Source organism: Dermacentor albipictus, chromosome 2 (assembly GCF_038994185.2).
Source record: "Dermacentor albipictus isolate Rhodes 1998 colony chromosome 2, USDA_Dalb.pri_finalv2, whole genome shotgun sequence".
Taxonomy (NCBI): domain Eukaryota; kingdom Metazoa; phylum Arthropoda; class Arachnida; order Ixodida; family Ixodidae; genus Dermacentor; species Dermacentor albipictus.
In genome coordinates, this window is record NC_091822.1 from 142,473,898 (window position 1) to 142,492,255 (window position 18,358).

At 46.2% G+C, this 18,358-nt stretch overlaps 1 protein-coding gene across 4 annotated transcripts; it reads right to left on the bottom strand.

The window, feature by feature from the left end:
- Positions 1-479: 479 nt before the first annotated feature.
- Positions 480-16,147, bottom strand: LOC139055559 (uncharacterized). 4 transcript variants are annotated; one of them, XR_011511855.1, is made up of 2 exons: positions 11,148-11,250; positions 480-956 (listed from the first exon to the last, which is right to left on the bottom strand). XR_011511855.1 is itself a non-coding variant. In XM_070533072.1 (2 exons), exons 1-2 carry the CDS (start codon positions 16,102-16,104, stop codon positions 678-680), a joined length of 1,206 nt encoding a protein of 401 aa, XP_070389173.1. In that variant the 5' UTR covers positions 16,105-16,147; the 3' UTR covers positions 514-677. The 4 variants fall into 4 exon arrangements, 3 of the variants coding, with proteins under 3 accessions (XP_070389173.1, XP_070389174.1, XP_070389175.1); XM_070533072.1 differs by lacking the exon at positions 11,148-11,250 and adding an exon at positions 15,178-16,147 and having other exon boundaries at positions 514-956; XM_070533073.1 differs by lacking the exons at positions 480-956; positions 11,148-11,250 and adding exons at positions 10,278-10,417; positions 15,178-16,144.
- Positions 16,148-18,358: the final 2,211 nt, after the last annotated feature.

Sequence of the window (18,358 nt, forward strand, 5' to 3'; positions counted from 1 at the left end):
CCATACACGCCGTGAAGAAGCGAAGATTTTCGCCTTTGTTGTTAACTGCATGCTCTCTAAACAAACGAAACATCAGCAGCAAATGTTACGAAAGACAGGCAACCCATCTCTGAAATATGTTTTAGCTTGTTTAACAGATAAACAGGCCCCGCAAAACCGCATAAACATGCTTTACATAAAAGGGGCTACAAAAAAAAAGACAAAGAAAGCTTACTACAGAAACACACGTTTCGTAAAACGAACGCTTAGTGGGAACACCTGAGTGATAATGAAGGAAGTACAGATGTAGCGGTCGTTTGGCTTTATTAGGAGAAAGCAGTCCTCTGCACCTAAAGAAAGATATACGGGTTTTAAAGCCATACATCCATTGCAATCAACTGTGGAACACTAAGTAGGTGACCTCTTTAAGAAAACTCCAAACTGAAGCGCGAAAAGCGCTCACGGAGCAGGAGCGCGAAGGCCGGCGCACGCAACGTAAGTAAATGGTTTATTTGGAACATGACATTTTAACCTTGCTGGCAGAGGCGCCGTGGGGTCAAGCATTTATTTGGACAGCAACACGAATCTAACATACAGAAACGTTTCAGTGGCTTCGCCTGATAAAGGGAGCCTGTGTGAAATCGAGGCAAGCCATTGGCTAGCGATACAGTAGCGCGCGTGAACAGTGGCCGCGAACATCAGATGCGCGGCGCACAGTGACAAAGTAACAACACGTGATAAACGTTGCACCGACACACCTCTTCTCCTCTGACACGATCAGAATCAGTCAGACGATCTGGCTTCCGCTTATCACGAACACTGCGCCTGGGTAGCGCAGGTGAACCAGCATCGCTCTGCTCCGACGTTGATGAACTTTGGTCTTCAGGTGCGAGTGGACAACCGTCACTCCGATCCAACACTGGCCGAGTTGAGGTGGTTGCAAGGAAACTCTCACTTTCTAGCAGGTCACTTGCAAGCTGTAAAGATACATCCGGCGACAAAATACTACAGACCATGAAATCTGAGAAAGAGCTGAATATGTCCGTAACGTCACAACGCAGTCTGGTATTTGCATTTGGCGCGTCAACTGGAATACGCAAACAACATTGTCGTATACAGTTTTACTGGCTAGTGCTACAGGCTGCTCGGGAATTTGTTTTCGGAGACCCTGTGGTCCGTAACCTTCTGTCGCCGGCTGTAGATAATTTTCTTTCACGACAACAGCAGGCTCTACACAAGAATGTCCCAAATGGCCCGCATGTACAAATCCCGTCTGTCCATTCACCACCACAAGGTTCTCATTGCCGGTTTATTCACATGCACAACCTTGCCTGGTCGCCACTTTGTCCATTCCCCCCTTACTGAACGCACAAACACACTATTCCACCCCCCCACCCCCCCACCCCCAAATATACTCTAGGTGAACTCCTCCGCTTGTTTGCACTGTACAATTCTCTACGATTTGCCACTTATTGCATCATGCAGATTTAGTTTCACTAACGACAACCTCCTCAAGAAGAAGTCAGCTGGTGTTTGGCCGGTCAATGTATGCGGCGCTGTTCTATAAGCGTACAGGAAATTATCGATTGTGTGCTGCAGTGACCTGGAACTTTTATTCCTCTTATCTTCTAGCAATTGCTTCAACAGCGACTGTTTTACTGTTTGGACAACACGTTCTGCCGAACCGTTCGATCGAGGATAATATCGTGGAGTAAGCGTATGCTTAACCCCGTTTGCCAACTGTGGCCCGTTATCTGTGACTACTTCTGTCGGTAGACCATGACTTGCGATCAACGAGCGTACCATTTCGATCGTGCTTTGCGCGGCCTTTGACGTCACGACACTTATTTCCAACCCTTTAGAATAGGAATCTACTGCTAAAAAGAACACTTTTCTTTTTCAGCAAAAGTCTAGATGTACCCTCTCTCAACTATTTGTGCGCCACTTCCAAGATTAAAGCGGTGCCTGTGGGACCACAAATTTTGTGCTTTGACAAATTTCACAGTGCTTCACAGCTTGTTCCAGGCAGTCGTCTAGCTGTGGCCACCAAACCGTGGACCTTGCAAGTGCTTTCATCTTCTTGATGACAATGTGTTGCTCATGCAACAAACACATAACTTCAATTTGAAGGGCCTGTGGTATCACAATTGTGTTGTTCCACACCACACAACCGCAATCCACTGAAAGTTCAAATCGTCTCACGAAGAAAGGCTGATGAGGAACGTCAACAATATGCGGCCATCCGTGCCATACCATTTCTCGAACAGCACTGAGAACTGTATCTTTCACAGTTTCACGCTCGATATCTTTCGCAGTTATGAGGAGCTTATTGAAAGGCGAAAAATAAAATACTTCTTCTGCCTCGTCACCGGCTTCCCGCAGTGGAAGGCGTCCCAAGCCGTCTGCATTGACTAACTTTGTTCCTGCTCTCTGCAAAATGCGAAGGCTGTAGTTTGCAAGAAAAATCCCCCTGCGATGCGCACGTGCTGCAGCTACAGCATTTATATGGTGATTTGCCTCAGATATGACAGCGAGTGACTTATGATCAGTGATCACATTGAAACTGCGCCCATACACATATTTAAGAAATTTCTTTCCTGCATAAACCACTGCAAGAGCTTCTTTTCTCTTTTTCCACCTGCGCATAGCTACGCTCGGCAGGAGTAATTGTTCGTGATGCGAGCCCAATCGGCCGCTCTACGTCCTCAACCACGTGCGACAGCACTGCGCCTAAACTGTAAGCACAAGCGTCACATGTCAGCTGTATTAACTTTGTCACATCGTGCGGTTCCAAGATCATGTCTTCACGGATCGAATTCGTACCGCGACTGAAACATACGTCACACTGGCTCGACCATTTCCATGTGCTACCCTTTAGCAACAATTGGTGGAGAGGTCCTAGCAGGTTTGCTAAATCCGGCAGTGCTTTGGCGTAGTAGTTTGCTAGGCCCAAAAATGCCTTTAGCTGGGTAACGTTACTTGCTTTTGACGCTTCTCCGATCGCCTTTACCTTTCCCGTTGTTATGTGCACGCCGTCCTTGTCTAGCTCGTGTGCCAAGTAATAAACATTTTCTTGAAAAAATGTTTTCCTCCATTTACACGAATTCTGTGCTTACTAAGGGCTTGTAGCACCTGCTCGGAACAGTGATAGCACTCTATCAGGTTTTTACCTTATTAAAAGTAGTAGTATGTTACGTCTCACATGGCCAATGGCATTAATTAGGCGTTTACCACGAAGAAAACACCATCTCCTCCAAACCTCATTCATCAGCGTCTATCCAGAAGTCGACGCAGCGTACGCCGACTGTTGACGGGTCAACGAAAGACCCTTCTATCTGAATTTGACAATCTCAGCTAATAATGAAAAGGGCCACCGTCGAATGCTACTGTGGGAACGGCTTCGACCTCGGATTCCCAGATTGCTACGACGATATGCGACGGCGAAGCTGCCACACAGGAGGCGGAGTTCGTTGGAACGGCGCGATATCATGGAGGGCATATTGTGACCGATTCGACGATTGTGATTGGCCGCGATATAGTCATCAGATTCCCTAGTCTAGGGACGTAGGGAAGACGACGGTATTAAAAGCGGATGCCTTTGGCAGGGGCGTAGCCAGGGGGGGGGGGGGGGGGCTTATGGGGCTTCAGCCCCACCCCCCCCCGAAAGTTTTTCGTGCTGTCCATGCACCGCCTACCAAAGCAGCCCCCGGCGCAGGAAATCATTCTGTATTTTGTCTAGAACGTCTTTTCCACGCTCGAAAAGCCATTTCGCCGCGAAAATTGCGAACTCAGGCTGGATTTCGCGGCAACGCCGATGCCCCGGGAGTCACATAACGCAAGCAGCCATCCTAGCACAAACTTTCAAGGACGTTTTGATGGCGAACGGGCACGCCGCGGCATCTCGCGGAGGCCGCGGAATCTACACTCTATAATGGAATCTACGGAGCGCGTGGATGCCAATTCCGAAACATTATGGGTATAAAGTTCTCATAAACCTTTGATGTGAAAGGTGCATTGCCATTTCCAAACGTGTGCTTTAGATTTTCAATTGCGGAACTTTGTAAGTTTAATGTTCCCATAAATATTTGACGCCAAAGGTGCATTAACTTTTCCAAAGTTGTACGTCGGGCCATACAATGAGACAAGCCAAATCAACACACTATCAGACAAGTTGACAAAGCCCGCAGCAGGGCCCGATGAGACGAGGCGTTGTGGTGGTTCATTCGTGCCGTCATGTCCCAAAAAAAAACATTTTTTTTTCACGTGCGCCAAAGCATCCAATGAAGACACTAAAGCCAGCCAAGGTAACTATGTTCTTATTTATTGTTTCTACTTTGACTTTTAATCGCGAGGACACATTGAGTCTCGTCAATTTTTTTCGTGCTCGCTCCCCTACCAGGGGGCTGCCAGAGCCAGCCAGAGCTCATGCGTTTTTCTCGTGTTGCACCGACCACCACGCGGCGCACTTCGGTGCGCGTTCGGTTCTCTGGCCGAGTGCATTTTCGCCTGGCAGATTTTTGGACGCTTTCTACCTAGCAGACGAGAAAAAGAAACAACGGTCGCTCGCCGTCATCACTGTGGGGACTCGACGGATTGCACGGCGTTCGCTTGAGCGCAACCTTTCCAGAAAGTCTTGTCTCGCCGGCGTACGATACCGAGCAGTATGCGCATGGTTCTTGGTGGACCAAGCGTCTCGTGTTTTCTTCGATATTCTTTTAATAGCCACATTAGTTGCCCAAAGTAGGCATTCGATTGTGACCAATATACTTTCCTTTGCGTTCCTTTTTTCATTACGATTCCCCCGCCCCAAAAAAGGAAAAAAAGAAACGTTGCGGAGCAGCAAGTTGTCGCATGGTGAAAGTTCTATTTTGTTACTTCTTTTGCGGGAACTAATGGGCCATGGGACGCTTCAGCTGCCGGATACTCTTATTACATTATTGTGATAGCAATTCTGTGGAGAGTCTAGGCCCATTCCTGCCGTCGCCCTCATGTTCCCCATAAAGTCCGAGGGCGATAACATCGTGACAGCGCGCCTGCATGTGCGAGTGAAAGCGTGTGGGGGGTGGGGGGGGGGAATGGGTGAACCGACGATGGTGGCTCAGTCTTGTGTGCGCAAAGGAGAAAATCGGGGAGCAAGCGTGCCGCCTTCCGTCGCGCGCGATACATCGGGGGGAGTGGATGGAATGGGGGCGGGAACTAGGATTCTGTGAATCTGTGATTGCGCAACATGTTTATTTGCCCTGTTTGACCCATTATATACCGTGACTTTTTCTTAGATACGTAGATTTATTGGATATTATTGGAGTGCAGTGGACTTTGTTTCCAGAGGCAATTTTTTGCCCTTTATCAAGCTGTATCTTCGCATATGTATATTCCATTTTATCTTCGCATTTCTCATCTACGAGGGTGAGTCAAATGAAAGTGAGCCTACCCACGCCGCGCAATTATGCTTCTGTTCATTATCTGCAAGGCCTGCGCGTAGCACGCAGGCATCTCTCATTTACAAAAGTGGCACGCAGGTGTGAGGATAAATGTTCTTTAATGCGCTCATACACCGGGTTGAACATAGTTGCGTGACGTAATGGATGCTCCAGAAGTTGAGCAGCGTGGTGCCGTGAGGTTCTTGACAGCTGAAGGTGTTTTCCAAAGAGAAATTAGTCACCGTATGGCTGCCGTGTACATTGAACATTGCATTTCATTGGCCACTGCGAAGCGTTAGAACAAACGGTTCAAAGAAGAACGTGAAAGTTGCAAAGGCAATCCAAGACCAGGCCAAAGCCATCGTGCAATCACCCCTAACAAAATTTCAAAGGTTGATGAGCTGATGACACAAGAACGGAGGATAAGCATCGATGAACTGGCAGAGCGTGTGAACATCAGTCACGGTTCTCTTCACCGTCACCGTTCACGCCATAATGCATGAACATCTCGGTTATCGGCTCTTGTGTACGCAATGGATGCTCAAGATTTTGAACCACCGCCAGAATACGGAGAAGTTCAGCGCTGCCTTTACTCATCTGATCCGGTATCACAATAAGGGTGACGATTTCTTGTCTGCAATTGTGATCGGGGACAAACCATGGTGCCACTACTACGAGATTGAAACACGACGGCAAAGCTTACAATGGAAACATTCAAATTTACCACCCCCAAAGAAAGCAAAGGCCATCATCTCCGCCGGAAAGGTGTTATTGACTTTTACTTTTCCATCGTCAGGGGCCATTACTAATAGAATTTGCTAAATCTTGAGCGGCTACAAATTGTTTCCGATATTGTGAAACGCCCGATCGGCTGCGTGTCGCAATAAAGAACAAACTACGTGAAAAGTTGACGAGTGGGGTGATCTTGTTCCACGACAATGCCCGTCTCCACGTCGCTGATGTGGTTAATATAAAACTGGCGAAGTTCAAGTGGGAAACACTGCAATATCCGCCATACAGCTCAAATCTGTCGCCTTGCGACTTCCACTTTTTGGGGCAACCAAATAAACAACTCAAAGGAACCAGATTCATCTCGGACGATGACGTGAAAGTCAGTTGCAGACGTTTTGAAGCAGCAACCCAAGGAGCTTTATGAGACGGGAATTACGCGACTCGTTAGTCACTGGGACAAATGTCTAAATGCTAAAGGAGGCTACTTTTAAATAAAGTACCCCGTTTGTCATATATTCGCATTGGCTCACTTTCATTTGACTTGCCCTCGTATATTCTGCAGAACTCCTGCTTTTTATACGGGCTCTCTGCTGCGACTATAATTTCGGTGCAATTACTCACGATACACGGCCGTTGACAGCTGCTCCTGCGTAATACATTGGAACAAGTGACAGCGTCAGTGAGATTTTTCACTGGCCGTTGAATATGTACAAGAATGTAAACAAGGATCTTGAATAACAAAGTTTCATTAACATATTTGTGCTCAACTTGTTAATTTCATGGCCTTTCCATTTTTCATATCAGCGGCATGCACTGCTTTGCTGGTTTCGAGCTGATGTAGTTCTAAAGCTCTTGTGATATTTTCTTTACTTATTAAATAGACCAAAACATGGAAACATCGACATCAGTTATGTTGTACACAATTTTTGGCATATACGAGTGTAATATTTTAGGAAAAAATACATATTTTACTTGCATTGACAGTGCGTAGCATTCAAGAATTCGTTTGCAGCATCTTTGGCAATGGCAATGCAGTTATTATTCATGTATTTGATCCCTAGGCAAATGGTTTAAGAGGAAGCTTTAGCTTGGGCCCAACTCCGACGCGGCCTATTCAGATACATGTAAAACGCAGAAACGCTTTTCTGAGATAACTCCGGAATTGATTTTCATGAAATTTGTTGCATTTGAGAGAGAAAGTTAAATTCTAGTGTCTGTTGGAAGCGGAATTTCGATTTAGGGCCGGAGCTCTGTTTAAAATATTTTGAAAAATTCGAAACTTCGAAAAACATAGAAGGACGAAGTTTAAAAATTAATAGCTCTGCATCAAGAACAGATATCGCGGTTCTGTAAACGGCATCCATTACACCATTTCAAGCGGACAAATTCGATATGTCTATTTGTATCTTACGTGAATTGGTTATGTTATGTACAAGGGTTTTGCAAGAGCCGTATTTCCATAATACTTAATTTTTTGAGACTCATGTGTAACATATCAATTTTGTCCGCTGTAGATGTACTATTGTGTGCAAATCACAGAATTGTGATATCAATTTTCATTGCTGCTTTACAGAGTTGTAAACTTCATTGTTTCGTTTTCTGGAATTTTTCGTTTTCGTCTCAATTTTCGTTTTCTGGAAAACAAAATATTGAGACCTAAATCAAAAATTCAAAACAGTCACTAGGATTTTAGTTTTCCTTTTAAATGCAACAAACCTAATCAAATTTGGTGCAGTGGCTGCCGAGATATATGAATTCTCCTTCTACATGTATTTAGATAGGAGCATCCGACCTAATATTTCCACTAGGAGGAGGCCAAGCTGCAATGTCAGCCCCCCCCCCGACCGAAATTTCTGGCTACGCCACTGGCCTTTGGTGAGGTGGAGGCTGACGTGTCTTAATGTGAACTCAAACGTTTAATATGCTCTTACATGGAGTCGACTTCCATAATTGGAGTCAGCGTAAATAATGCAAAATATGCATTATTTCCTTCTTCGTTCATTATTATTATTGCATTATTGCATATTGCATTATTTGCATTATTGCATTATTGCATTATTCTTCCTTCGTTCCTACTACTGAACGTACTCGATCGTCAATGGACTCGGTCGATTCCTGGCACAAACGCCGCCTCGAGCCGCAACAAGTAGTAGTGGTTTAATGCGGAAAATGACGCTTATTTTTGTAGCCCAGTTGGGAGCAAGGTGCAGTGTCCGGGGAAGGGGAAATGGGAAATGAAGATGAGGGGAAGGAAAGAGAAGGGAAAAACAGCAAAAGTCTCTGGAGGCCGATGATGAAGGCAGTGGATGGCGGGGTGCGGGCGCTTATTGGTAGGTGGTGATCCCGTTCGCCCCCACAAACTACACTTGACCAGTTAACAGGCAGTTCCAAGGATGCTTCGTAAAACGTGGTCTATCACGGCCTGAAACATTGCGAGCGCGCTTTCCACTCCGCGCGGCAATCGCCTGAACCTGAAAAGTTCCAGGTGCGTATTCACCGTGAGCAGTTCCTGTGCTTTCTCATCCAGCTCAAGCTACAGATACGCCTTTGACAACTCTAGCAAAGTGAACACGGTTCCTCCCGCCAGTGACGCGAATATGTCCTCTGGTAGAGGAAGTAAATAGCGGTTTAGAGTCATATTTAGTTCAACACCCTGATTGACCGCGGCTCTAATCCCCACACATCCTAATCACTTTTCCTGTTTTCTCTGGTGCGATCAGTAGCGGTGTAGCCTAAATACTGTGCCTGACTCTCTACACCGCACCAGTTTTCTCAAGGTAACACGATGAATTCTTCACTCGTTCGCGCAAAGCGCATGGCACAGGTCTCGCCTTACGAAAGATTGGCTGTGCATCGCTTTTCACTTGAATGCTACCACTGAATCCTTGGATAAAACCATAGCCTGGCTCAAACACCTCACCGTACAGCTGCTTTAAGCTCTTCTCGGCTTCCGTTGCTACCATCTGCCTGACATCCCGCACGTTGTCCACGTCACGTCGCAACTGCTGCACACCCTTGTACAGGTCAACATTCAGTGTCGATGCCCAATCGCGGCCTAAAAGCGCCGGCATGCGAACTTCATTTTCTTGCTTAGCAATTATCAGAGGCAGATCGTTGCTTCGGTTCTGATAAGAAACAATGACATTCGCTACACCTTTCACTGAATGCAGTGCCACTGTACACCCCCAGACGCACGTCGCTTTCGGAACATGGGTTTGGAAAAATTTTGTCGAAGTCTCTTTCATACATTATGGTAACAGCGGCTCCCGTGTATAGTTCCATCGGAATATCCTTGCCGTTTACTTGTACGTTAAGCACAATAGGCGGGGAGCTATGAACGCGGTTCGTCGTACAAGCTGTAAGCAAGTCGGTTGCCGGCAAGTTCTCTTCAACTTTATGGACGACCTTTTTTTTTTTTGCGCATTCTCGCTGCATGGCCTGGCTTCGAGCATCTGAAACGCGTACTTTTTAGAAAAGGACAACTCACTAGTGCGAGCTGTCCGCCACACCTAGGACAGGCACGAACAGTGTTTTTCCCCCGTTGGTTCCTTGGATCATCCAAGGAAGCAACGTCTTCCAGGACGTCTTCGTGGTCGCGTGTTGCTTGCTTTGCTTGGTGGCTTCACGATGCCAGTAGACGTCGGCAGGACTGGTGGCTAACCCCTCCGGTAGCATTTCTCTGGTGTGTTTCTAAGCCGTTTCCAAGGCGGTGGCGATCTGGCAGACTCGTACCCAGGTGACTTCATCGTCCGACAGGGCAAGAAGGCGGCACAGAATCGAATCCGTACGGATTCTAGCAATCAGTCTATCCCGGAGTGCTTCTTCCAAAAGTCTTCCACACGAGCACGTCGCGGCTAGTCCTTTCAGCTCGACGATAAGCTGTTTCAGGCTTTCGCTCGGCCATTGCTTTCGCTGGTAAAAGTGATACCGTTCGGCAGCCACTAACCGTTGTGGAGCATAGTGTTGTCGAAGAGCTTCTCTATCTTCTTCGCGCTAGTCCTCAGTTAGCTTTTTCGGCAGCTGTGAGTTACGCAGAGTCACGCAAGCATTCTCACCCAGGATTGTTAAGAACACTTGCAACTTTATACTTGCGTCCACTTGGCTGGCGGTTGCATACAGGTCGAACCTTTCCTGCTAGACGTCGATATTGCCAGAGTCTGGGCAGAACTCGGCCAAGGGTTCCAGATTGGTGGTCATCGCTGATGTCGTCGCTTGCCGTGGCGTCGTCACCGTTTCTGCAGTCTCGATCACTGCCTCTGCCCGAACTTGCCTCTGCATCCGCGTCGCTATTTTTGCAGAGATGCCGTAAGGTCAAGCATTTACTTGGACAGCAACATGAACATAACATACAGAAAAGAATCAGTTGCTTCGCCTTATAAAGAGAGCCTGGGTGCAATCGAGGCATGCAGTGGCTAGCGATACAGTAGCACACGTGAACAATGACCGCGAACATCAGATACACGACACACACTAACAAAGTAACAACACTTGATGGACGTTGCACCTATACAACAGACCTGTACTGAGACATAAAAGGTAACGAAATTGCTCGCCGCACGGGGAAAATAAATATAACAAAGAGAACAAAAAAGTAAGAAATTGAAGAACTGCTGTATAAGTAAAGGCGCGAGAACAGCAGCGACGAAAATATGGCATCTATAAAACTAAATATGACAACTATACTAGTCAAGTACACAGTCGCAGTTTCTGTGAAATGTCGACATCTTTCTTTAACTTTAACAGCAGCATTAAAATAAAGTCACGGGCCTGCGCGGCTCCCGCAGCACAGTCACAGCGTGAGCTGGAAGAGCGGCTCCATAGGGGCTCCATTCTCGGCGTCACGGACTACAGGGTCTTCGCGTCGTTTTCACGAGAATGATCTGAACTGTCCGCCCTACGTCGACGGCGAGCTGCGGCTTGTACTGCTCTCGGCACGGTGGTCTACGGACTACGATGCTGCTTGGTTGCAGCCGCGCGCGTAGGTCTACGACTCGCTTTTTCAGCAGCGGTTCGTACCTTGAGAGGAGGCGCCATGAGGTGCACCGAAAAGTAAACGAAGGTATCCAGACTATGTTGCACATATTTCGTATCCCTTGACCCAGGGCACGGCACATTGTTGTTGTTTATTTATTTTTTATTTATTTATTTATTTCAAGTACCTGCAGCGCCCGAAGGCATTATTGCAGGGGGGGAATATACAGTGTACATAAGCTCGACAAAATACAGAACTGGTCAAACAAAAATAACACAACAATAGAAAAAATTCATGCCACTATATGCTCTGCAGAAATGCTCTGAATGATGCTTCAGTATGACAATCAGCAATTTCCTGCGGTAGCTGATTCCACTGTGATATTGTGTAAGGAAAAAATGAATGCTTGAAGACGTTTGTTCTACAAATAAGTTCTCTTATTTTTAAATAGTGGTCACTTCTGTGAGACAAGAAATGAGGAGGTAAAAGGTAAGTTTCTCTATCTATTTTAACCAGGCCGAAATAAATTTTAAAAAGCATTTCCAACCTCATGTTTTGTCTGCGTGTGCTTAATAATTCCCACCCCAAGTTATCCTTAAGTGCTGAAATACTCGAAGTAAAGTCATAGTTATTACAGACAAAACGGGCTGCACGGTTTTGTACATGCTCGAGCATATTAGACAGAGTTTTGGTTTGCGGGTCCCAGGCCACACAGGCATACTCTAATATGGGTCTTACGTTTGAAAAATAAAGTAGTTCTTTAATTTTAGGAGGAGCTAGCCGGAAGTTGCGTTTAACAAAATTTAGCATTTTACAGGCTTTCGCTGTGACATATTCAACGTGCTTAGTCCAAGTTAAATTCGATGAAAAATAAACACCAAGATACTTATACTCAGTTACTCGCAATAGCTGGACATTGTCTAATGTATAATGAAATATATGTGGATTTTGTTTACGTGTAAAGGACACGTACTGACACTTACTGGGGTTTAAAGACATTTGCCACCTAACGCACCAGCGTGTTATACAGTCCAAATTGCGTTGCAGATACTCGTGGTCAGTGGCAGACCTAATGCAGTGATAAATCACACAATCATCCGCATACAGACGCACTTTGCATGAAACAACCTGAGCAATGTCATTGATGTAGACCAAAAACAGCAATGGCCCTAAAACAGATCCCTGGGGAACTCCCGATGTAACATCAACATAATCAGATTGTGAGCCATTAACTACAACACGTTGCATGCGTTCTTGCAGATAACATTTAATCCAATCAAGCAATGAAGGAGAGATACCGAGGGATGATAGCTTATACAACAGTAAAACATGGGGAACAGAATCAAATGCCTTTCTAAAATCTAGAAATATACAGTCAGTCTGTACACCGAGATCGAATGAATGAAAAAGATCGTGGCTGAATTCTAGGAGCTGAGTCGAACAAGAACGACCAGACCTAAAACCATGCTGATATTTGCTAAAAAAATTATTGTTTTCTAGATGTTTTATTAGGCAACTGTATACAATGTGCTCCAGTGTTTTACTACACACACTAGTTAGAGAAATTGGCCTGTAGTTGGAGACAATATTTTTTGGACCACTTTTATGGATTGGTACCACGTTTGCAACTTTCCATTCCTTAGGTAAACAAGAAGTACTTAGTGATTTCTCAAAAATAATAACCAGATAGTGGGCAATTGTGTCAGAACAAGCCTTTAACACATGAGAAGGTATACCATCAGGACCACTTGCAGAAGAAACATTTATATTGTCAAGCAACTTAAGTATACCACCATGTGTCACGACCAGTTCCGGCATAGGTTCAAACACATTGTCGGGAATAGGCGGTAATTCATTCTGGCAGGGAGTTGAGAAAGATGATTGGAAATAAAGATTGAAGCAGGAAGCTTTATCGACATCATTAGTAAGAAGTACACTACCGTTTTTTAAGTTCGGGATGCCAATTGATTCTTTGCTAATCGTTTTTAAATACTTCCACATTTCTTTCGGGTTATTTTGTAACTTTGGGCCCAATGCTAAGAAGTATTTTTCCTTAGCAACCTTGTTTTTTACTTTTATATCTTTTCCAAGGGTTTTTAGCATTACAAATACAGAAGGGTTACGCTGCTTTCTATAAGCATTCAGAAGGCGATGTCTTTTATTAATCAGTTGCTTGACTTCCCGAGTTACCCAAGGCTTATCACTACGATGTTTTGCAGACAAATGTTTCCATGGAACATGTGTGTCAACCAGGTGCTTTAGTGTGGAGCAAAATGTATCCCATAGGGTATTGCAATCTGCGGACTGAGCTAAATGACTGAATTCCTGCAGGAATATAGCAAGATCATTAGACAATGAAACATAATTGCCTTTCTCAAAAAAGTATACCTTCCTTGGGTGATCATGTGCACATGAGAAGGGGACAATCTGCACATGCGCCACAATGCAGTCATGGTCACTAATACCGGGAATTACGGCGTTATCAGACACAAGCAATGGCTGGTTTGAAAAAAGCAGATCTAGGATAGAAGAGCTATTGGGACCATACCTAGTGGGTTCAGTAACAAACTGATAAATGTCATTGGTAACTATTGCCTCGCGGAATGCTATAGACAGAGCGGAAGAATTGGCAAGGACAGGCTTATAGTGAACCCACTTCACGTCAGGCATGTTGAAATCACCGCCAATAATATAGTCATTATTTATTGTAGAAAGAAACTCGGATAGGGTTGTGAAGGTCTCAGGCGATGTGGAAGCGGGGGAACGGTAAAAGGAGCCAACTGTCAGTAATTGCCCAGTTTCAAATCGAATATTGCACCAAACTGACTCGGGACAATCAGTTCGGATTAACACGGGAGATGATTGCAAGCACGAGTCAACAAGTACAAAGACACCACCGCCATGCGCATTGCGATCGGAACGGTAGACGTGAAAACCGGGCGGAAATACTTCGGAACTACTAACCGCTTCGTCGAGCCAAGACTCGGTACCTATAATCACGTGGGGTTTCACTGAAGATGTCAGAGTAGCAAATTCATCAGTTTTGTTTTTTACACTTCTGCAGTTCACGACTAAAATGGTAAGCTCTGAAATTGGATGAGCGGAACGTCCCGTGCGCACACATTGCTTTGAGGACTTATTGTTCGGGTACCGCCCCTTCTGCTACTTTTTCAATTCAACAACAATATCCTGAGTTCCATCATAAACGTAGCACTTCTTATCAATGAGCAGCTTATCGTATCGAAGTTTGAAAGAGCAATTCAGTGTTTTTGCATAACTTACAAGTTTAGATCGCGCAAGTCTGACGTCAGGGCTGAGATCCTCACGGATCGCAAAGTTAGTACCCTTGAGCCTGATACCACGAGATAGGATACGTTCCTTATCCTTGAAGTTAACAAACTTTATAATGATAGGTCTGTTTTTGCTTCCGTGGGATTTACCAATCCGGTGAGCACGCTCTACACTTTCTGGGGTAATCTTTTCATCCAGTTGCGTTTCGAAGAAAGACAGTACTTTTTCCTCCGATACAGACCATGTCTCATCGGTTGAATCATCCAGGCCGAAAATAATGAGGTTGTTTCTTCTGGATCTGTTGCTCTCGCTATCAAGTGACGCCCTAAGCTTCATCATATCATGACGAAGGGCGTCGAGAGCGCACGGAGCTGAGGCTGCATTGAGCGTATCAATCTGTTTGAGAGAATGCATATCAGTTTCCAGAAGATTCACCCTGCTAAGAAGGGCTTGGACTGACGTATTCAGCACATTTTGCTGTTCTTTAACAACTTGTATTTCTTGAAGAAACCTCGCCTGATTCGTTTCCAAGCCTTTAACAACTTCAAAAATTTCCGCGATTTTGGCACTGTCAGAACCTGTAGGTGCAGCATTGGTTCTGGGGCCAGGGTTACTCTCGATATCTCCCGAGAGCATTAACAGGACACTCGATACAGCATCAAAAGCAGAAACCAACCCTACAAGGCACTTTCGCAAAACATATAGAAAGTTGGTGGGGCACGACACCGCTACTGTACAGCGATTAGAACTACGATAACATTTAGCAGCTTGTAAGTAACTGACCTGTGCGTAGAACGGGTGTGAGAACATGGCCAGAGCAGTGTCGTGCCCCGGACGCTCAGCTGACAAGTGCTGCTTATATATCCGCCCCTCGGATCGCGTGACGCTGGAAGGCTTTGGTTGCCAGGTGAGAGCAGATGTCGCAGTCAGTCTTGGATGCTGGCAAGGAATTGGCTGGGAGCGGCGAAACTCAGCCAGCACATCGTCATCGATGAAACTCGTCGAAGGCCGCACCAGTGGCAAGGGAATGCCCGGCGTAGCGAAGCCCCCGAAGGAAGCTTTCAGGAGGGACAGCACCAAGACCTGTGCGTAGAACGGGTGTGAGAACATGGCCAGAGCAGTGTCGTGCCCCGGACGCTCAGCTGACAAGTGCTGCTTATATATCCGCCCCTCGGATCGCGTGACGCTGGAAGGCTTTGGTTGCCAGGTGAGAGCAGATGTCGCAGTCAGTCTTGGATGCTGGCAAGGAATTGGCTGGGAGCGGCGAAACTCAGCCAGCACATCGTCATCGATGAAACTCGTCGAAGGCCGCACCAGTGGCAAGGGAATGCCCGGCGTAGCGAAGCCCCCGAAGGAAGCTTTCAGGAGGGACAGCACCAAGACCTGTGCGTAGAACGGGTGTGAGAACATGGCCAGAGCAGTGTCGTGCCCCGGACGCTCAGCTGACAAGTGCTGCTTATATATCCGCCCCTCGGATCGCGTGACGCTGGAAGGCTTTGGTTGCCAGGTGAGAGCAGATGTCGCAGTCAGTCTTGGATGCTGGCAAGGAATTGGCTGGGAGCGGCGAAACTCAGCCAGCACATCGTCATCGATGAAACTCGTCGAAGGCCGCACCAGTGGCAAGGGAATGCCCGGCGTAGCGAAGCCCCCGAAGGAAGCTTTCAGGAGGGACAGCACCAAGACCTGTGCGTAGAACGGGTGTGAGAACATGGCCAGAGCAGTGTCGTGCCAGTGTCGAGCAGTGTCGTGTTGATGATGATGATGATGATCATCATGATGATGATGATGCCGATAATGATGATGATGATGATGATGATGATGATGATGATGATGATGATGATGATGGTGGTGGTGGTGGTGGTGGTGGTGGTGGTGGTGGTGGTGGTGGTGGTGGTGGTGGTGGTGGTTTACTGGCATCCTCTTCGAAACGGGGTGGTGACAAATAGTCACCTAGCCTGCTAGAGTTAACCAGGTCCAGCTACATGGTGCATGCAAGTGCTATATACAACTGCTACGTTTGGGGACACCTGGTAGAATATAACGGGACTGCAATGCAAAGTTTGTAGTTATCGAGGCTATGCAGCGCGCATGCCACATCACCTGCAAATGGTACGATACGATGCTAATGATGATGATGAGTTAACGGTATTCTCTTTGAAGCAAGACGGCGAAAAGCAGTCACCTAGCCTGCTTGAATTAATCAGGTTTGTCATACATGTTTTTCATTAAAGCAATAGTTATACATCTCCATCATCTTCTTCTTCAAGACTACCCTACCTTGTACCGCTACCTACGCAAGTGGTACATGGCGTGTCACCTGTGTAACAATATGCAATCGCAATGTAAAGGACGCAGGTGTAGACGCTACGCGGCGCCCATATCACATCGCAAGACAGGTGGAACGATACGATGCTAGTTAATGATAATGATGATGATTTATTGGCATTAACTTTGAAGCACGGCGGTGACATAGTCAACTAGCCAGCTTGATTTAATTAGGCACACACTATATATTTTTCTAGCACTCTTGCATACAACTCCTAAAACTTCTTATTCTTCCTCAAACCTTCTCTAACTACCTTGTACTCTACCTGTGCACCTGCTACATGGTGTTCTACCTGGTGTAATAATAATAATATGCAGCTGCAATGCAAAGTGCTCTCGTGTCGAAGCTACGCCGCATGCATGTCACATTGCTTGTCTCCTCGCGGCTAGGACCCATTTATAGGGCATTTTCCGCAGCATGCTTTAGTGAGCGCTGGCGTGGCTAGCGTCGCAAATGTACGTGAGCCACGCCAAACTACAGAGCATTGCTTCATAAGTTGTAAAGATGCAATCTTATTTTGAGATGTGCTTCAAAGAACTTTTAAGAAAGAATTCATTTTGAATCAGCATACCATCCGATACTTTATTGCCCTCCACCGAAAGACGGGCCATTTAATATGTTTTTCCCAATTGAACTACATAGCTTATGGAAGGCACACATCTTGGACCGAGACGCAGTATCCGTTGTTTCGTCGAAAATTCAGTATGCTCATGTGATTAGACACTTGAAGGCCATGTATGACTTTACAGGTTTTCAACCGGACTGCTACCATTTCTTGATGAATTGCCTGTTGCCATATATTTAAGTTCGAAGCTAAATGTAGTTTTTGTGTGGTGCACGGCGTGCTCAACAGGATTTATAAGTTCTTTGTAGGTCATGAATATGAGATGTGTTGACTAGTGCTTGCAGGTTTTTCGCTTATAGTACGATTCTCGCATATACATAATACAATAAATATCATGTTAGGAAAAAAAAGGAAAACTGGCGTTGCTCAGTGGTAGAGCAGCTGACTCCCGCACAGCAGGACCATGTTCGATCCCGGTCCTCGGCGATAGCTGCTATGTACACCGAACACCGGCGGCAACGGCGACGGACACCTTCGTCAACCAAAACGGCTATTGTAATGAGCCCATCACAGCTTACGCTGTAAAATAATACACCTGTCTACATTGTCAGTACATTGGAACGGCTTGTATTGGCGGAGCCGGTGGAAGCTATGCCACTATGTAAGGGTCCACTAAGTGGGACTGTGAGTTTCGGCGCGCACTGCTTGGATAGAACTCGAAGCCGTAGGGCAGGCACGAATCGTCAACCATGACTCTTCAGCTTTATCCACTTAGCGCGCGCTGAAATGGACAGTCCACTTGGTGGACGCTTACGGAATACCTTCCCTGCACAGGGAATGTGATGGCCTGGCTTCTGTCCCTCTCGGCTTCACGTTTGCGCATCTTTGTGATATTCAATGTCTAGGCCCACGCCAATATAGAAACGTGTCCCGATACCGAAGCACCACCGTACAAACGTATCAGCGTACCAACGCACCACGAAATTGGCTGTCGAACGTGGCGAGCGGAGGAGTGAAAATGAGCCCGCAAGGCTTACGAAAACCGGTAGCCACCGTCCACGAAATCCGCTAGT